At 24.2% G+C, this 17,065-nt stretch overlaps 1 protein-coding gene across 1 annotated transcript; it reads right to left on the bottom strand.

The window, feature by feature from the left end:
• Positions 1-9,193: 9,193 nt before the first annotated feature.
• Positions 9,194-14,656, bottom strand: LOC145834685 (V-type proton ATPase subunit e 2-like). The gene is made up of 3 exons (XM_082942181.1): positions 14,604-14,656; positions 12,560-12,678; positions 9,194-9,669 (listed from the first exon to the last, which is right to left on the bottom strand). Exons 2-3 carry the CDS (start codon positions 12,675-12,677, stop codon positions 9,542-9,544), a joined length of 246 nt encoding a protein of 81 aa, XP_082798307.1. The 5' UTR covers position 12,678; positions 14,604-14,656; the 3' UTR covers positions 9,194-9,541.
• Between the last annotated feature and the right edge of the window lie 2,409 nt (positions 14,657-17,065).

Here is a 17,065-nt window from a genome sequence, read left to right as displayed (position 1 = left end):
TAGTTTGGATTAAAAGGAAGGTATGGCCTATTTCATTGTTTTTGGCAAATATCTTTCAAACTAACTTTTTAACTAAGCTTATTTATTAAGCAAAGTGTTCAATTCAACCTAAAAAGTTTGTTTTTTTAATTTTAAAAAGTTGTTGCAACAATTAAAAACAGCCTACATAACTTATCAGTAGTTTGCATGAAAAATAAGATGTGTGTTTCATTAGAGCGTTTTATGTTGTTAGGGTTCATGCAATTACTTGATGACATTTTATAAAATAATAAAGTTTTTTTTATAAATTAGTGCTTAAGTAGTCCTCAACTTTTGTTTAGCATAAATTGTGTTTTTCAAATGCTTAAAACCGAGTGCATAGGACTAGATTGTACTCAAAAGTATTCAACTGCATTTTCAATTTTTAAGTATAATAACTACATTTTACATGTTTTGTTTTATTCTATTTAAACTACCAGATCTTTTTATACCCAAATACATTTATCAGAAAAAACTTATACATTATCATTTATAAAATATTTATTTTGATCACTAAGATTAAGTATGCTAGTATTTTTTTAGTTTATTCTATCATTAGATAATTTCTAACTGAATTGCAAAACTTTATAAGATAGATTTATAAATCGTATACGACTTGTAAAAGTCTAGTCTTTTTATAGGTACAGTTAAAATTAATACTAAAATATAATATTTTGAGAAAACTAGTATAAAAAAATCTAATGTAACTGAGATTTTGTAATATGACTTGGTAAACCTTAATAGTAACTTTAATTAGTTAGAAATAAAAACATTTTAAAATTGAATATAAGATTCACTTAAAGTCAAATATTTTTTAAATTAACAGCCATAAAAGGCAAACTTTTCGACCATGAATGATGTTTCAAAAAGTCCCAGTCATTTAAGAAAAAATGAGCTGCTTTTAAAAAATTATAATTTATTATAAATGCTCAAAAAATATTTAGGCAAAACTTTATTTTAATGTATGATACTAAAAAAACTAGTAGTAACAACCATTAATTAGATACTTCAAAATGCAAAATCAAATTTTGTTATACCAACACTAAATTGCGGGCTCAGTTACTTAATATAATACTTGGTGAATATAAAAACAAATTTATCGTATAATAAAATAAGATTAGGAAAATTTTCTTGGAAACGACGTATTTCTAGATTGAAAACAACAAAACAAACAGACTGGAACCTTTATAAAACCATGTTTTTGAAAGGTACTCTTAACTTGACTTTTAGTAGGTACTTATGCGTTTTAAGTTATCATTTTAAGACAACGAAATAAACTCTCTTTACAAGCATTTTTTTTTAATTTACTCTCAATTTAACTTTTAGTAAGTACTTATGAATTTTTAATCACCATATTTGTTTTTTTAAGCGTCAAAACTTTTAAAGACAATGTAATCCGCGAAGATATTATGTTAACAAGTCCTGTTCTTAAAAACCCTTTTTATGAAAAATAGGGACTGCTGACTGAAAAAGCTGCTTAGCCCTAGACTAAGCAAAGCTTAACAAAAAAATAATGAAAATCAGTGCAAGTATATAAATTAACATTAAACTGAGCTTTTTTCTTTAAAGAAAACAATAAAAACTGTTAAAACTAATAATAAAAATCTTGAATGTAAAAATAAAAATAATATTTTAGTCTGTAAATAAGGCAAATAATCAATACATGTAATATCATATTTATAAAGAACTTACATTAGAAGAAATGATGTTGTTTGCACACTGTTAAACTTTAATAAACGTTTAACAAAGCACTTAAACTAAATTCACACAAAAAAGTTTAGTTTAGTGGTTAATACACAACTTTGCATAAAACATTGCAAGTTTTACATTAAGTATAAAATATAAAAATTAGTTACAAGAATAACTTATTAAAAAGCTTTCTAATATGTCATTTCATTTTTATACATGTATTTACTAGGTGATATCTGTTATATAAAGGAACTTTTACGTTAAAACAGATCAAAACTTAGGGATGATTATACCTAGTGTAAGTATAAAATATATAAAAGTAGTTTATATAGTTTACTGTTAAAAATTGTTTATTAAACGAAAAAAAGGCTCAAAAAATTTGGTCCCAGAACTTGGTGTACGAAAAAACCTTACGGTTATCGAGCTATTCACCAGGATACAGTTTAATGTCATGTCCAGGACAGTGGTAGGTAACTTCGAACATTCTACGTTTGATTACAATTAATTAGTAATGTAAATTATAATAAAAAATTAAGTCTGTCAGATGTTTCATTCTGTCAGAAACATTTACTATTAGTGTTGATCAGGTAAATAACTAACATAAACAAAAACTTTAGCAATATTATAGCTTGTTTTATATAACACAAATGAAAAACTGTAAAAACTCATAAAGTTTTGTAATTAAAAATAAAAACTTGTTACTTTACAGTTATATTAAATTCTGGATTTTTTCCAGAAGAAAAATAATAGAAATTGTTAATTTATGGAACGACAAAATGTTTGGTCCTATAATCTGGTGTACGAAAAAATCTTTCGGTTATCGACTTGTACATTACTTGGATACAATTTAAAGTCATTCTCCAGGACTAATAATAGTAATAAGTAAAAAAGCTTTGTTTGGTTTACAGATTTCATTTCTACAAAATACTATACTGTTATTAAATAAATTTATACATTTGTCATACTGAAACTTAATTGTATATGTATTTAAACATTCAATTCTTTTATGAGTTGTACACTGTTATATATCTAGCTAAATACAATCGTATTAACCTATGGTTCTTATAATTGTTTAACTTTTTTCAAATCCAACGAAAGAAAATATAGTTACAATAATTTAATTTTGTTGAACAAATTAGTACTTAAAACAACATAATTAAAACGAAACGCACACACATAAGCTAAATAAAAAAAAAAATTAGTCAAATACATACTGCACTTATTAAGACTAGGATATACATAAGTAGGATCTTCAGCTAAATTATTTACTTTGATTATCAGTACAGTAAGTTTATACTTTTTGTTAGGTTTGTCTGAGTACAAAAACTATAGAATAAACATATTTTTGGTGCAAATGCTTAATATTTAAGAATATGAGAACTCACAAATGTGAATGTTAAAAATAAACAGCTAGCTTAACTTTTAACTAAACTCTTAAGTATATATTCTTTAATAACTTATATTATAATTGTTTTTTAAACGACAAAAAGAGTTCAAAAAGTTTTGTCAAAGGACTTGGTGTACGAAAAAATTGTCAGTGTTTATTTAATCTCATTACTTCTTTTTGAGAATTAAACAATATTTATGGGTAAATTATAAAGTGAAATAAAGTTTTATTGTACTTAAATACTTTTATGCTAAAAAATAGTTAAGCAGCACCAAGTTTTCATAGCTACAAAACTATGAACTTTATAAGATATTTTAAGATTAGAAAATAAGACATTTATAAAGATGTGTACAAAAGAGTTTTATAAATTTAAAGTTATCAAATTAAATTTTAGTATTTATATAACTTAATAAGTATTTCAATTTTAAAAATGTTGATTACAGTATATTACCTATTTTTAACTTTTTTTCTAATATTTACAGTATAACAAAAAATCAATAGTTTGATGGCTAACAAAAGTAAAAGAAATAAACTTAATAAAAAAACACCACAATAGTATAGTATGACAACACTTGGTCTAAATTGTGATTGTAGCTATTTTACATATGTAGTCTTTTAAAATTAATGAAATTGTTTTAAAAATCATAATTAATTCTCAAAAAGCTATATGGTATAAGTTAAACTAAGTTATAAACCAGATCAAACAATAAAAAATTTAAATGATAATAAAAATTAACACTTAGAATCCTTTTTTGTTTATTTTATATAAAATATTTATAACATATAGTATTTTAATAAAAGTGCTTTGTTACAAGTAAAAATCTGAATAAAAACCAATTTTTTATCTATTTAAACAAATTTTATTGTTTTTTAATTCCTTAAACTAAATGTATACTTTAATCTTCGCTCAGCCTAAAACCTATTAAGATTTTACAATATTTCTAATTGATAAATATTTTTTTTAATAGTCTTTAGGTTCACAAAGCAAATTTTAAAGTTAATGTCGTGCTTTGTACTATAATCTATGTTTATTAAACGATGAAAAAAAGCTCAAAGTGTTTGGACTAAGGACGTGGTGTTCCAAAAAACTTATCGGTTATCATGTCATACAGCACTTAGATATTACAGTAGATAAATTTTTAATGTTTTGTCAGGGTAAACTTTAAAATAAAAATTCTGCTTATAAAGTTGTTTTGTGGTATCGAGTCTAAAACAAAATAAAGAAGAACTTCATGTTTATAATATCTCTTTTCAAAAACAGATAGTTTCAAACATGTAAACGCTTTAAAATTTTATTTTCCAAAAAATCACAGCCAGAAAAAGATGAAACATTCTATGTTTTTATTTTCATTAAATAATTATAAGTTTTTAGTATATTTTTTATCAATTCTAATAGACAAGTTCATCTATAATACATTTTTGAATACAACAACTAGGTTGATTAGTAAATACAAACAAGTATAATTGTTCTTTAATGTTGTATAGCATCTTTTTTATAATTAAGTTTTTTTTAAGGTATGTAACTAAAGACAAGTATCTTTATGGATCAAAAACACTAAATTACTAACTAAAACAGTTTTTTTTTGTCATTGTTTAAGAATATTTTTATCAAAATAAAATTTACTTTTAGATTGAAGTCTTAAAAGTTTCTAACAATTTTTATTGGTAACTCTAAATAACGCTTTAGATTTTTAACTTGAGGAACTTTTTTTCATAAGTATGATAGAGTAGCGAAGCTTAAAGTTGAATAAAAATAAAAACTTATTTTTATGCAATCATGTAGCAAAAGTAAAAAATAAAACTTAGTTTTCTAAAAGTATAACATACCTACTTATAAAAGCGAATCAATTAAAAACAGTATTTATTTAATAAATTTGTTTGTCTTCAAACTCGTTTATTTTATTGAAAAGCTTCTGTCTTATCAAACATCAACAAAAACATCAACGAAAGTCTGCAAAGAAGAAGCCTGCACTTTCGTTTGCTGTTAGACAAACTCAAGTTTAACAAAAAAGTTTATCATATCATCAAATAGTTGCTTTATGTAAAAGCATAATAAACCTTTTGTAGATTGAAGACTGTAAGTTTTTCGGTTGTGACTGATGTGTCCTAATAAGGACGAAACCGGTCTCAGTCTATCGAACTTAAGGTCTGATGATCGAATGGGTATGATAAACCTTTTTTGTTAACAAATATAATACAAGTTTAGTTTTTATTAATTTAGGAATTATTTTTTAAGTTTTTAAAAAGAAAAATATTCTAGATTGTTCTCTTGAGTATAATTATAGTTTCATTTTATAAATGTTTTACAAATGTATAGTAAAGTTGTAAAAATAGTAAACTTTCTCGTTGTATAATCTATTCGATTTAAAAATTAAATGAACTTCTTTAAATAACTTTTTTATAGATTTATTTCATAAATCTGAAATTTTAGGTCAAAAGTAGAAAAAAAATGTCTGAAAAAAAAACATTTAAAACTATTACATTTGATTTTAAGAACCTGCCAGATATTTCTTTCCTTAAAATGAGAATTAGGTTTGTAAAAATCGTTTTAAGTCTATTATAAACGTCGTTTATGAATATTTTTATTCCTAACAAGGTACGTTAATATAAAAAACTATTAAATAAATATTAATTATTTAATAATAGGAATACCATTTATAGTTACTATTCATATTCACTTTTTTTTGTGTGTGATTATAAGCGTAAAGCAATTGTAAAAAATCAAACTCACAAACTTTTTGTGCAACTATTTGTAGAGGCTCCTTACATAGCGCGGCATTCTATATATTCGATTGTAATTTTTTACAAATAATTTAACAATACATTACTAGTCTATATGGCTTTAACAAAAACATACTAAAGTTTTTACATTTGTTAGATAAAATAATTTGTAAGATAATTCGCAACTAAAAATCAAGTAAAGATTTATGAAGTTTTCTTGGCAAAGATTTTAATTTAAAAAACGTCTTTCTGTAGTTTTAATTTAATTTGAACTTGAAAAATAAGTAGTTAATTTTTTATTGAGAAATTTTGTAAAATAAAAATTTCTACTTTCTTCATTAAGAGTTATACCATCAGTTTAAAATGCTTACAAGCTATGTTTGAGGTATTAGAAACTTGACTATTACGAGGCATGTGTTGAACTAATGGCTAACCCAAACAAAAAAATTTTCAATCTTTTAATATTAAACTTATTTTATATGCTGCATAGCAAGTAAAACTTAATTTATTTGAGTATGTTAGAACATATCACTCTCAAACTATACCCCGTGCTTCTCAAGTCTAGCCCGACTACTAAGTAGATTATGTCATAAAAATTTCAATTATCACTTAGTTAACTTTAACATATAGAGAAACTTACCATACACGATACTTTTATAATATTGTAATTTGTTTTAAATCAAACAATTCAAAGTTAGCTTAAAGCAGATTTTTGTCTATTATTTATTTTTACAGTTTATTATCAACAAAACAATGTTTCACTTCTATATTGGCATATAGAAGATCATCAGTTTTTATGTAATAACTTCCATTTATTTTGTTCAAAAACTTTTTTCAGATTTGTGTATAACAACTGATGATCTTTTATATGCCAATATAGAAGTGAAGCATTGTTTTATTGATAATAAACTGTAAAAATAAATAACAGACAATACTTTTCTAATATTTTGGAGCAACTATAAAAGACAATAATTCGAACAAGTATTATGAAATTGTTTAAAACTTAGAATATCATCTTTACTAAAACTTTATTCACATTAAAGTACTTTTATTGAAATCAAAAAGAAACATTACTTCTTCCGTACACAATATACTATAGCAAGACTTATTGAAAGTAGACCAGTTTCAATCAGAACAAAAATCGGGTCTCAGTCTATCGAAAGCTAATGGTCAGAAACCGAATTGGTAAGATCAACGTATATGTTAACTTAAGCATGCATCACTGCATACGAAAGTCTAAGCTTAGGCCCGATAAGTTTTTGCAGATATTTTCTTTGAGGACTTATTTTATGTACTTTTGTTATTAAAAAAAACTTAAAAATTTAGGATATTACAACTTAAAGTTTTCAAATTGTTACTACAAAGTAAAATAAAATTTGGCATAGTAAACACAACTTTATAAATAAACTTAAAGTACAGAGATTGTTCCATTTAAGTTTTTACCAAGCAGTGGATTCGGCTCAGGCCCATCAAAATAAGTTTCCGGTTTTTAGCTTAAAAATAACTTGTGAAAATAAAAAATAAATTGAGACTATTAGATTTATAACAGCAAATACTTTAAAATGAACTCTCAATTTGGTAGTTTTCCTTGTTAAATGATTTTTTTGATGCAATGTTACATATTAAAGAGTGTTATTGAGTTTAGAGTTTGTCCCTTCAGTTTGCAATTTAGATTGAAATCCATAAATTTAGTCTGCTATTTTTCTTAACCTTTGTTGGTCAGCGCCCAGCTTATAACTTGGCTTAAACAACCTAATATATTTACTTGATTATTAGAACGTAGCCAGTTAATAGTAAAAAAAAAATGTTTTTTAAAAATATTTAATTAGGTTTGGTACCTGGCAAACAACATGTCTTGGGCATGACGTTAAACTGTGCTGGGTATGACTCGAAAACCAAATGATTTTTTCGTACACCACAGGGTTGCCACTTGCTTTTTTAATATTTTTTCCAGGTTTTCTAAATTTATTCCAGGTTTTTTTGCCTAAGTTGTCAAATTCCAGGTAAAGGGGCAGCCCTGACACCAGGTCCATGGACCAAACCTTTGAGAGTTTTTTGTTGTTCAGTAAACAACTAAAGTTTTAGTTATGGGTATTGAATCCTAAGGTGGCTCCTATAGACATACTAAATATTTATCTTATGAAAGCTATTTCGGTTGTAATTATATTTGACAATACTCTACTACATTAACACTCTTTTTATGATAATCTGCTAATATAATATCTCTTTTCAGATAGTTCTTGAACACACTTACTAATAAATACATTTTTGATGGAAGTTTATAATATATACTCAAAAAATTAAATCCTCAAATTTTTTTTAGAAATCTTCAAGCATTTATACTTGATATATTGCTGACGAAAATTCTATTCTTATTTAAGAAACTCACAATTTAGTAGTCTACTCTTCAAAAAAGTATTTACAAATTTTGCTTAAAAAAAAGAAAACTCCAAGTATTTAAACTGACATTTTCAACATTTATTAAAAGTAAGGCTATAAAAACCAATTAGTTATACAGTCAGCAATCCACAATTTTATAATCTACTTATAAAAATGAAACTAAGAAATTTTCAACGATTTTAGTTAATAAAAAAATGATTTAGCCTGACGCGTATAAACCCTGTACACTTTTTTTTAACTCACGACCCACTAAGATTTTTTTTCTAAAGAGTTTTGCGCAGCTAGAAAAAAATTTGACCACCTCAAGTTAACCTTTTTTTTATTGTACTACTAGCTTTGGTTAGAAATACAAGTTTTAAACTGTTTTTGTCAAGTGTGTAAAAGTCTTTAATATTTTCAAACTTTGAAAATTTATGTAATTACATTTATACCCAGAGAACAGCTTGAAATTTTGGTAAAAAATAAAGTGGTTATTAATTTTGATTAAGGCTCAAAAAATGAATTAAACTTTTATTTCTTGCTCAGTATAACTATAAAAATTTGCATGAGAGTAATTTCTTTAAAATCAAAAATGTAAAAGCTGCAATTAAAAATCTTAACTTATATAGATAAAGTGCATATTTAAATGAAATCAATTTAAAGCAAATTATAAAAAAAAAGTTTTGTTTTAAAATGATAACTTATACCAAAATATTTAAGAAAATAAGACAAAGTGTTATGAATTATTCACCTTATATGCCCAAAATAATATTCATCTTACAAATTTTATTAACTGACTATATATTTTTAATTTTAGTTATTTACAAATGTTTATTAGTTTTATTGCACAGAAAATTATAAATATGACAAAGATATTACATGTTCATGTAATTAAAAAAAAGTTATAACTAAACATGCTTTGAATATATACATTGAGAAAACAAAAAAAACTTTTTTATGTTTTAAGAAAACTAGTATAGATAAAACATTAACCCAAACAATTTTATAAACATTAATCAGATAAAGTTTTTAAACTATATAAAGAGATATACATTTATAGTTGTTATTTACTTACTAACAGATTAAATTTTAGTTAAAAATATGTATTATTATAACATATAGTAAAAGTGAAGTTAAAAATTATGTGAATAATCAAGAAGTATTTACAAAATTACTAAATACAAAATCAAGTGGTATTTATAAAATACTTTAAAGTAATTGTGATTTTAAAATATAAAAGTTTAAGGTTATAAGTTTAAAATTGATACTAGACATTTATCTGCAACAAAATATTGGTAAAAAATTTAAATAAATTACCGAATATATGTATCTATTCAAATATTTTACTTATTGTTCATCCCATTGCCACTTCATGATGTAGATTTGCCCGACCGAAAGTTTTGGTCCGAAAAGTGGGTTCAACTGGGACATGTAGGTCAGAAGCCAGTGGAGCCACAAACATACAGCAGTACAAACTGTAATGAAGAAAAAGTGAAGTAAATAAACTGAAACGTATAAACATACATTAAATTAACTAATATTAACTAGGTAATTGCTGTTGAAAGCAATTATTTGCAAATTAAATTAAGGTGGACATGTAGGTTAGAAGCCAGTGTAGCCAAAGACATACATAAACTGTTAAGAAAAAAGGTGTTAACTGTATTATCCGAAACAATAAACATATAAAAAGTTAAAACAAAATAATAAATCAGGTAATTGTTTGTTAATTAAATCAAGGTAGGAACCACAAGCACACCGCGGTACATACCGTTTGATACGAAAAGTATTATAATAACTTTATGATACAATCAGAATTACTTTTGGAACATTAAAGACCTTCATTTTTTAAACTTAATTCTTTAATTAGGAAATGCTAGCAAGAAGCCATAAAAATACAGCTATGCATAAATAATACACAGTTCAATGATGGTTCTTAATTAATTACAATGGATTAAGTTGTAACTTGTAAAAAAAGCTAGTGAAACAAAAAAGACGTACACATGTTTGAAAAGTTTATCTAATTTAACATGTAAATTTAAAACCAATAAAAGTACGACCATTGTTATAATGTTTGATAACTTATACATTAATATATATTATATATATTTTCTAACCTGAGTAAGGCTTACACGTTGAGCCTGTTTTAAATACTTCCATTACTTACTATTATTCGTTCATATCATTAAAACTTAGCCGTAAATAAGTTATAATAAACTTAATGTTAAAGCCTAACTAGTGAGAAATTTTTATTTGAAAATGTATTTTTTTTTCAACTGGGAATTGATTCCTTACTTTAAAAATTAATAATATATTTTATTTAGAGTAAGGCTTAATGGATTAACCGAAAGACATGTAAAATTAGGTGCATAGAACCAAAACTTAGTCTTAAACAATTTGTATTAAACTTAACTTTTAAAGCTAAAGCTTGACTAGTGGAAAATGTTTATTTCAATATGTTTATTCCCAACTGGGAATTGATTTCTTACTTAAACAAATTTGTTCTGACTAAAAGCTTTAGCACTACCATTAAGTATATAAGCATGAAGTTACAAAATATTTGTGGTCAATAATATTGATGAATTGGATTTTAATTTAGAACGTTTACAAGATTTGTTTAAGAAAAACATGGCAGCTATCTTTGCTTAGAGAAACTTAATCTTTAAATTATTGATTAAACTTGATAAAGTTACAAATCAATGCTACACACCTAATGACCTTGAACATTTTAAATTGTTCACTAAAGACTACAAGTGTACTTAAAAAAACAAAAAAAAAACTATTTATGTCTAAAATAAAAATAATTAAGCTTTAAGACAAGTTGTTTGTAGTACTTTATAAATTTAAAAACATATTTAAGTTAACATTACATTTTGCTATAATTATAACATTGAACACAGTTCTATGATAAATTGTTAATAATCAGCCTTATTGATTTCAATAAATACAAAAACTTATTCAGTTATTAAAAAGCACCGTTCAAATTATTTTAAAGTAAACTATAGAAATTTTAAGAAAAACGTAAACCAATTAAAATATTTTCTTAAGAATACATTTATAAAGAAATATATGACCGCTATGTAAAATAAATACAATTGGTGCAATATTTGAGTGATACTTTAAGAAAACAAAAAAACTATAAATAATAAAGAAAATATAAAAAATAAAATAGTTTCCATTTCTGTTTTCAGTATACTACCCACACAAACTAAATATGAATTTAAGTAATAAATAATAATAAATTCATTTTTTTAGTTACTTTTTATTTGTTTTTTAACAAACAAATACAGAAGTTGTTATGGTGAGAAGTTCTTAACTAAACTTATTAGAACAATTGCAAAGGAAAAAAAAACTGCTTGTAACTAGTTGAAAGCTTATAAATTAATTTAAGTCATAATTTAATTGATAAACAGAACATTAAAATGTTAAATGAAAACCAAAATATATAGTACATTTTTTTGATAATTCACATTTAAAACATATTGTTAGACTAAATATTTATACCTTACTATTTGAAAAACAGTCCTAATACTTACATTAAAAAGAAATATTTCAGTTAACAAAGTTCTTTATTATATGATTAACATAAAACAACTTGTCAAAGTCAGCAAAATTGTGGCACAAATTGCTGACTCACAAGCTTTGTAATCTTTATTCTAATACACACAAAACAATGTGATTGTATATTACTTTTAAGTGAACTTTGCAGTGCATTATTCAATAAGTATTAAAAATATATTAAAGTGACTGTAATAATTTTTTGGTTGCTATTTAATCCCTATTTTTAAGGAAAATATATATATTCAATATTTTATAAATTCAATTGACAAAATCACTACATTTCGTAATCTAAACTATATTTTTGCTTTATTAAATTACATGTTTCAAAAAAAAAAACTTTAACTATTTTTTTTCAAAATAAATTGTCCCTAAAGCTATAAATTTCAGGAAAAACAAAAGTTTTAATACTAAAAAATAGTTTCTACTGTAGGATAACGACTCTACTGCATATTGGGAGAACAAATGATTTTTAATTAGAAACAAAATTTTCAAACTAAGTTTTGCACAAATATTATTTTAATTCCTTTACAAAAAAAGACATCAATACAATTCAAAAAATATGTAACGAAAATATATAGTTAAGTATATAGTCACTTGAAATTTTTTTAACTTTAATATTTTCTGTTATAAATTTTCAACTTGTATCAACAAACTTATTCTTTTATTATTGTTGTACAAAAGTATTTAAAAACAAAAACAATCTAATCATTTAGATACAATTGTACTATACTATAATTATTGAAGCACATAAACTATGATCTTCAATAATTATAAATTTATGTATATAATGTTATAATCATTACTCACCAATCATAGTCTGGTAGACACCTCTGTACTGTCCTTTTGGGACCAAGAAAGGGCCAAGGCCTCCAAAACAACCAAAAATAAGGGTCATGATGCCCACTATGCCTAATGGTGATATCATTCTGTTGAAAAAACAAAAAATATTATATATAACTCGTTTTAATGTAGATATTCTTTGAAATTTAAAAATAAGGGTCATAATACCCACAACCATATGGTCTAAAAATAAATACAAACTATTAAATAAATTATGTTTTTATGTATATTTTGTGAAAAAAATTAAAAATAAGGGTCATGATACATACAACTTCATACATTCTGAAAAAAAGAATGTTATATAGTTTATATTTATTTCATATATATTACATTTATTATTATTAATTTTAATTTTCCTATTTTAATTTTATATTTTAAAGTTTCAAAACTTACTAATCGTTAGTTTATTATTAAATATTAAAATAGTATACTAGTGTTTTATATATTCATGACAATTATTCTTTATTATATGAAAATAAAAGTTATGATGCCAACTGGTGTAATCATATAAGAAGTAGTTTAACACTTTTTAAACTAAGATGTTGTTTATACAGTTTTGTATCATAATACTTTTTGTTATATTGTTTTATTTTCGGCATACTACTTTATTTTAAAATTACCAAGTGTAGGGCTGTGAGCAAACTTTATGGCCTAGGACGCCTATCACAAAGATAATAAAATCTACATTTTATACTGCAGTGAGGATACTAGGGCTCAGAAAACAAATACCCTAGTTCATGTTGTACAAAAAGTAAGAGAACTTCAAACTTCTAATGAAAAAAATGGATACCAATTTTAAAATGTACAGGGTTGCCACTCGTTTTTTCAAAATTTTTTCAAGGTTTTCCAAATTTCTTCCAGGTTTTTAAAAGTGAACATTTTTGGGTCTATTTTTAGTTTTAAGTTAATTTCTATAAAAGAAACTGTGTTAAATAGTACAAAAACCTTTAAAAGATGCTGTAAAGTTACTTTAAATGTGTTTTTTAATAAAAATTTTTTTGATGATTACAAAAAAATCTTATTTATATGATAGATTTTTTGTGTCAAATTTAAATTTTAATACAGAAAATGTTAAAATTATTAAAAATTCCAGGTTTTTCAAGATTTTTTGATCAAAATTCCAGGTATTTCAAGTTTTTTTCAAAATTTCTCAAATTCCAGGTTTTTGCAGGTTATTTTTGCCTAAATTTTCAAATTCCAGGTTTTTCAAGGTTTTTTAGGTTTCCAGGTAAAGTGGCAACCCTGAATGGATCCAAAATGATCACAACTGTAAAGAAAGCTTACTCTCAGGAAACTAAACAAAAGTGTCAGCATATTATAAACAAAAGAGAGTTTTCTTGATAACTTGGTGAAATTAAGCAGGCAGAAAGATGAAAACATTTCACTGTGCAGGCTAACATCAGTTTACAAAACAACAGAAAGCTAAATCAAAACTCCTATAAGATATGTTAACTTATGAAGCCAGCATCAGTCATGGCTTGGGCTAACTTGGGTTGAAAAAACTTGTAAAACAGATTTTTGTAAAACAGGAACCATGAATAATAAAAGACGTGTACATCAATGATATTTTGACTTATAAAAAGGTTTTTGGCTTGGACAATATACTGCAAGTGAAGCTGTGTGCTGCAGTTTATAGATTTAGATATAAAAACTTGCACATTCATCATTTTGCTTGAAATTAAACACATTGTGCAAAATTATTATAAAAGAATTAAAAACAGCTAATTATTAACTGAAATAACATAACAATAATTTAACTGCAAAAAAACTATAGTGAGGAATATTTTTTCAAGCTGTTTATCATAATATAATTAAACTTCAGTAAAACTTGCTATAGACATAGTCATATTTAAATCATTTTTAACTTTTGTGAATAACAATGCATTTGTTATTTGTATATAATCTGTTAAATCTTTATGCATTGACAATAAGTAACTAGTTTTGAAAACTGTGATACCAATTAAAACATAAAAAACAAAACTTTGTTCATATTTAAAAAAATGTAACTCACTTTGAAGTTTCAGCAAGAAGTCTGTACTTTTTTTTACTTAAAATACTTGTGATAAGTCTGCAAAAATATATAAGATTAAAATCATCTAGCCATACATGCATTCAACTATTTTAGTTCAACATATTTTAGTAATACATCTAGTAATCCATTTTAGAGTTTGTTTTAGTTTACCTGATTTTAAATAATTAGGAATCATAGATGTGCATAACTTTTATGGGTTAGTTACAAAAAAAAAAAACAGCCAAGTTAAGGAGACTTTAAAATATTTAAAATATGTTATAACAAATTTCAAAATTTATATATATACAGTAAGCAGTATATTTTCAAAAATTTTTCCGGGTTTTTAAAAGTACACATTTTGGGTCAGTTTTTGGTTTAAAGTTAAGTCTAAGGTAAGAAATTGTGTTGTATAGTATAAAAACATTGAAAAGATAATATAAAGCTACTTTAAATATGTTTTTTAATAAAACTTTTTTTAATGATGACAAAATTTTTTATTTGTATGATAGATTTTTTGAGTCAAATTGAAATTTTACTACTGAACATCTGAAAATTGTAAAAATTCAAGATTTTTCCAGGTTTTTTTGTTCAAAATTCCAGGTTTTTCAAGGTACTTTTCAAAATTTCTCAAACTCCAGGTTATTTTTGACTAAATTGTCGAATTCCAGGTTTTTCAAGGTTTTTCCAGGTTTCCAGGTAAAGTGGCAACCCTGCGTTGGTCATTTTTTGGTTATTAAGTTCAAAAAAAAAGTTTATTATTATTTTCAAAATACTGTAAAGAAAATTTTCTGTTTAAGTCTCATGCTCAAATAAACATATATAATCTTAGTAAACTATTTAATTTCTGACTTAAGGGCATAAGAAGGTCTGTCATTTTTTTTACTAAAATTAAAATTGGATTTTATATAAAAGCAAGTACAAACTACAAGCAAGTTTTTATGGAATGAAAAAATCTTATTTAAATTCTAAGATATCTTAATTTAATAAAAAAAAGTTTTAGATACAAACTAAGACCTGCAATTTTTTTGAGGTCAACTTTCTCATACAGTAACCTCTTGGATCTTTACGCACTCGTGACGTTACGCACTCTCGTTTAGTTACGCATTTCAGAATTCTATAAAATTCAGAAATAAAATTTTTTAATTTTTCTTAATATTGCACAAATTAGATTTAATGTATATTTTTAAATAAAATATGTTTTTGAATGCTAACACACCTCTCTCTATCTTTAGACTTTGTAAATTTATGTTCCTTGACTAATTAATAAACATTTAGTTATACCTCAGTATATCAGAAATTTTGTTAACAAAAAGATTAAATCAAAATTCTAAAATAAACATGACTGTGTTTAATAATGAAAGTATAATGAAATAATGAGAGTTTAAAACAAAAAGAAATAATACAGCAGTCTTGCCCTATATAATAGTAAAGACCATTTTAAAATTGTAAAGAAATGCTTAATTATAAATTGAATTTGCTAAGTAGAATAGAATATAAATGTCAGATATAAATAAAGATAAAGATAATTTCTACTTATTATTAAAATAGTAAAATTATTTCTACTCGTATTATTATTATTTTATAGAAATTCAAATCCTTTTTTTTAATATATGTATAGTTTTATCTGTTGTTTTAATATTTATAAATAAAGTAAACAAATAATTAAAAGTGGGAAAGTGCCCAATCTGCTTTTAACTAGAAGCAATATTAAAAAACAGTCATTATAGTAAGTATATTTGATACCTCTCGTTTCTTTACGATCTCTCATATCTTTACGCACTTTTTCTGTAGACACAATGTGCGTAAATAAGCGAGAGGTTACTGTATATCTAAAAGATCACTAAAAATCCACCTTCTTCTAAAGACCTCAAACTTTCAGGTTACATTCCTTTTATAGTTTAAAAGAATTTTAATGTTACAATTTTGAAATATTGAAAAATAAAAATTTTAGACAAAAGAAACAAAAAATTGGTGTTTTGTTTTTAATAAAATTTTTAATTTTCTATGTTAAAAAAATCCTAAATTCAATCTTTTTAAAATTAAATAACAGAGTTTCTGTAAAAATTTGAAGAAGATTGCTTAAAAATAAAGGAGGAGATAGATTTCTAGTAAAATGTATTTTTTTTTTGCATTTTTAGTTTGTGCCTTCCATTAGGAACCTATTGAGGTCACTGACTTTGATCACTCATACCTCAAAATTAAGTTATTTTGATATATTTCAAGTGGTTAAAAATATCTGTTAGCTCAGATAGAACTCTATAAAATAAGATCGACTTGTAAAAATCAAAATGGATCCCCCCTATGCCGTTAACTTATAATGAACAAATGTGTTCCATGGGTTTATATTAGAAAGTTTTTACAAAAATATATATATCTAGAAAATTATTTAAATTTATTATATTTTAAAACTGACTTATATAACATATATCAAATTGACATTTAAATTACAACCCAGTGTTACT

This window comes from Thalia democratica, chromosome 4 (genome assembly GCF_965202585.1).
Source record: "Thalia democratica chromosome 4, ktThaDemo2.hap1.1, whole genome shotgun sequence".
Taxonomy (NCBI): Eukaryota; Metazoa; Chordata; class Thaliacea; order Salpida; family Salpidae; genus Thalia; species Thalia democratica.
The sequence above is the reverse complement of the archived record's forward strand: the minus strand, read 5'-3'. Positions and strand labels throughout refer to the sequence as shown.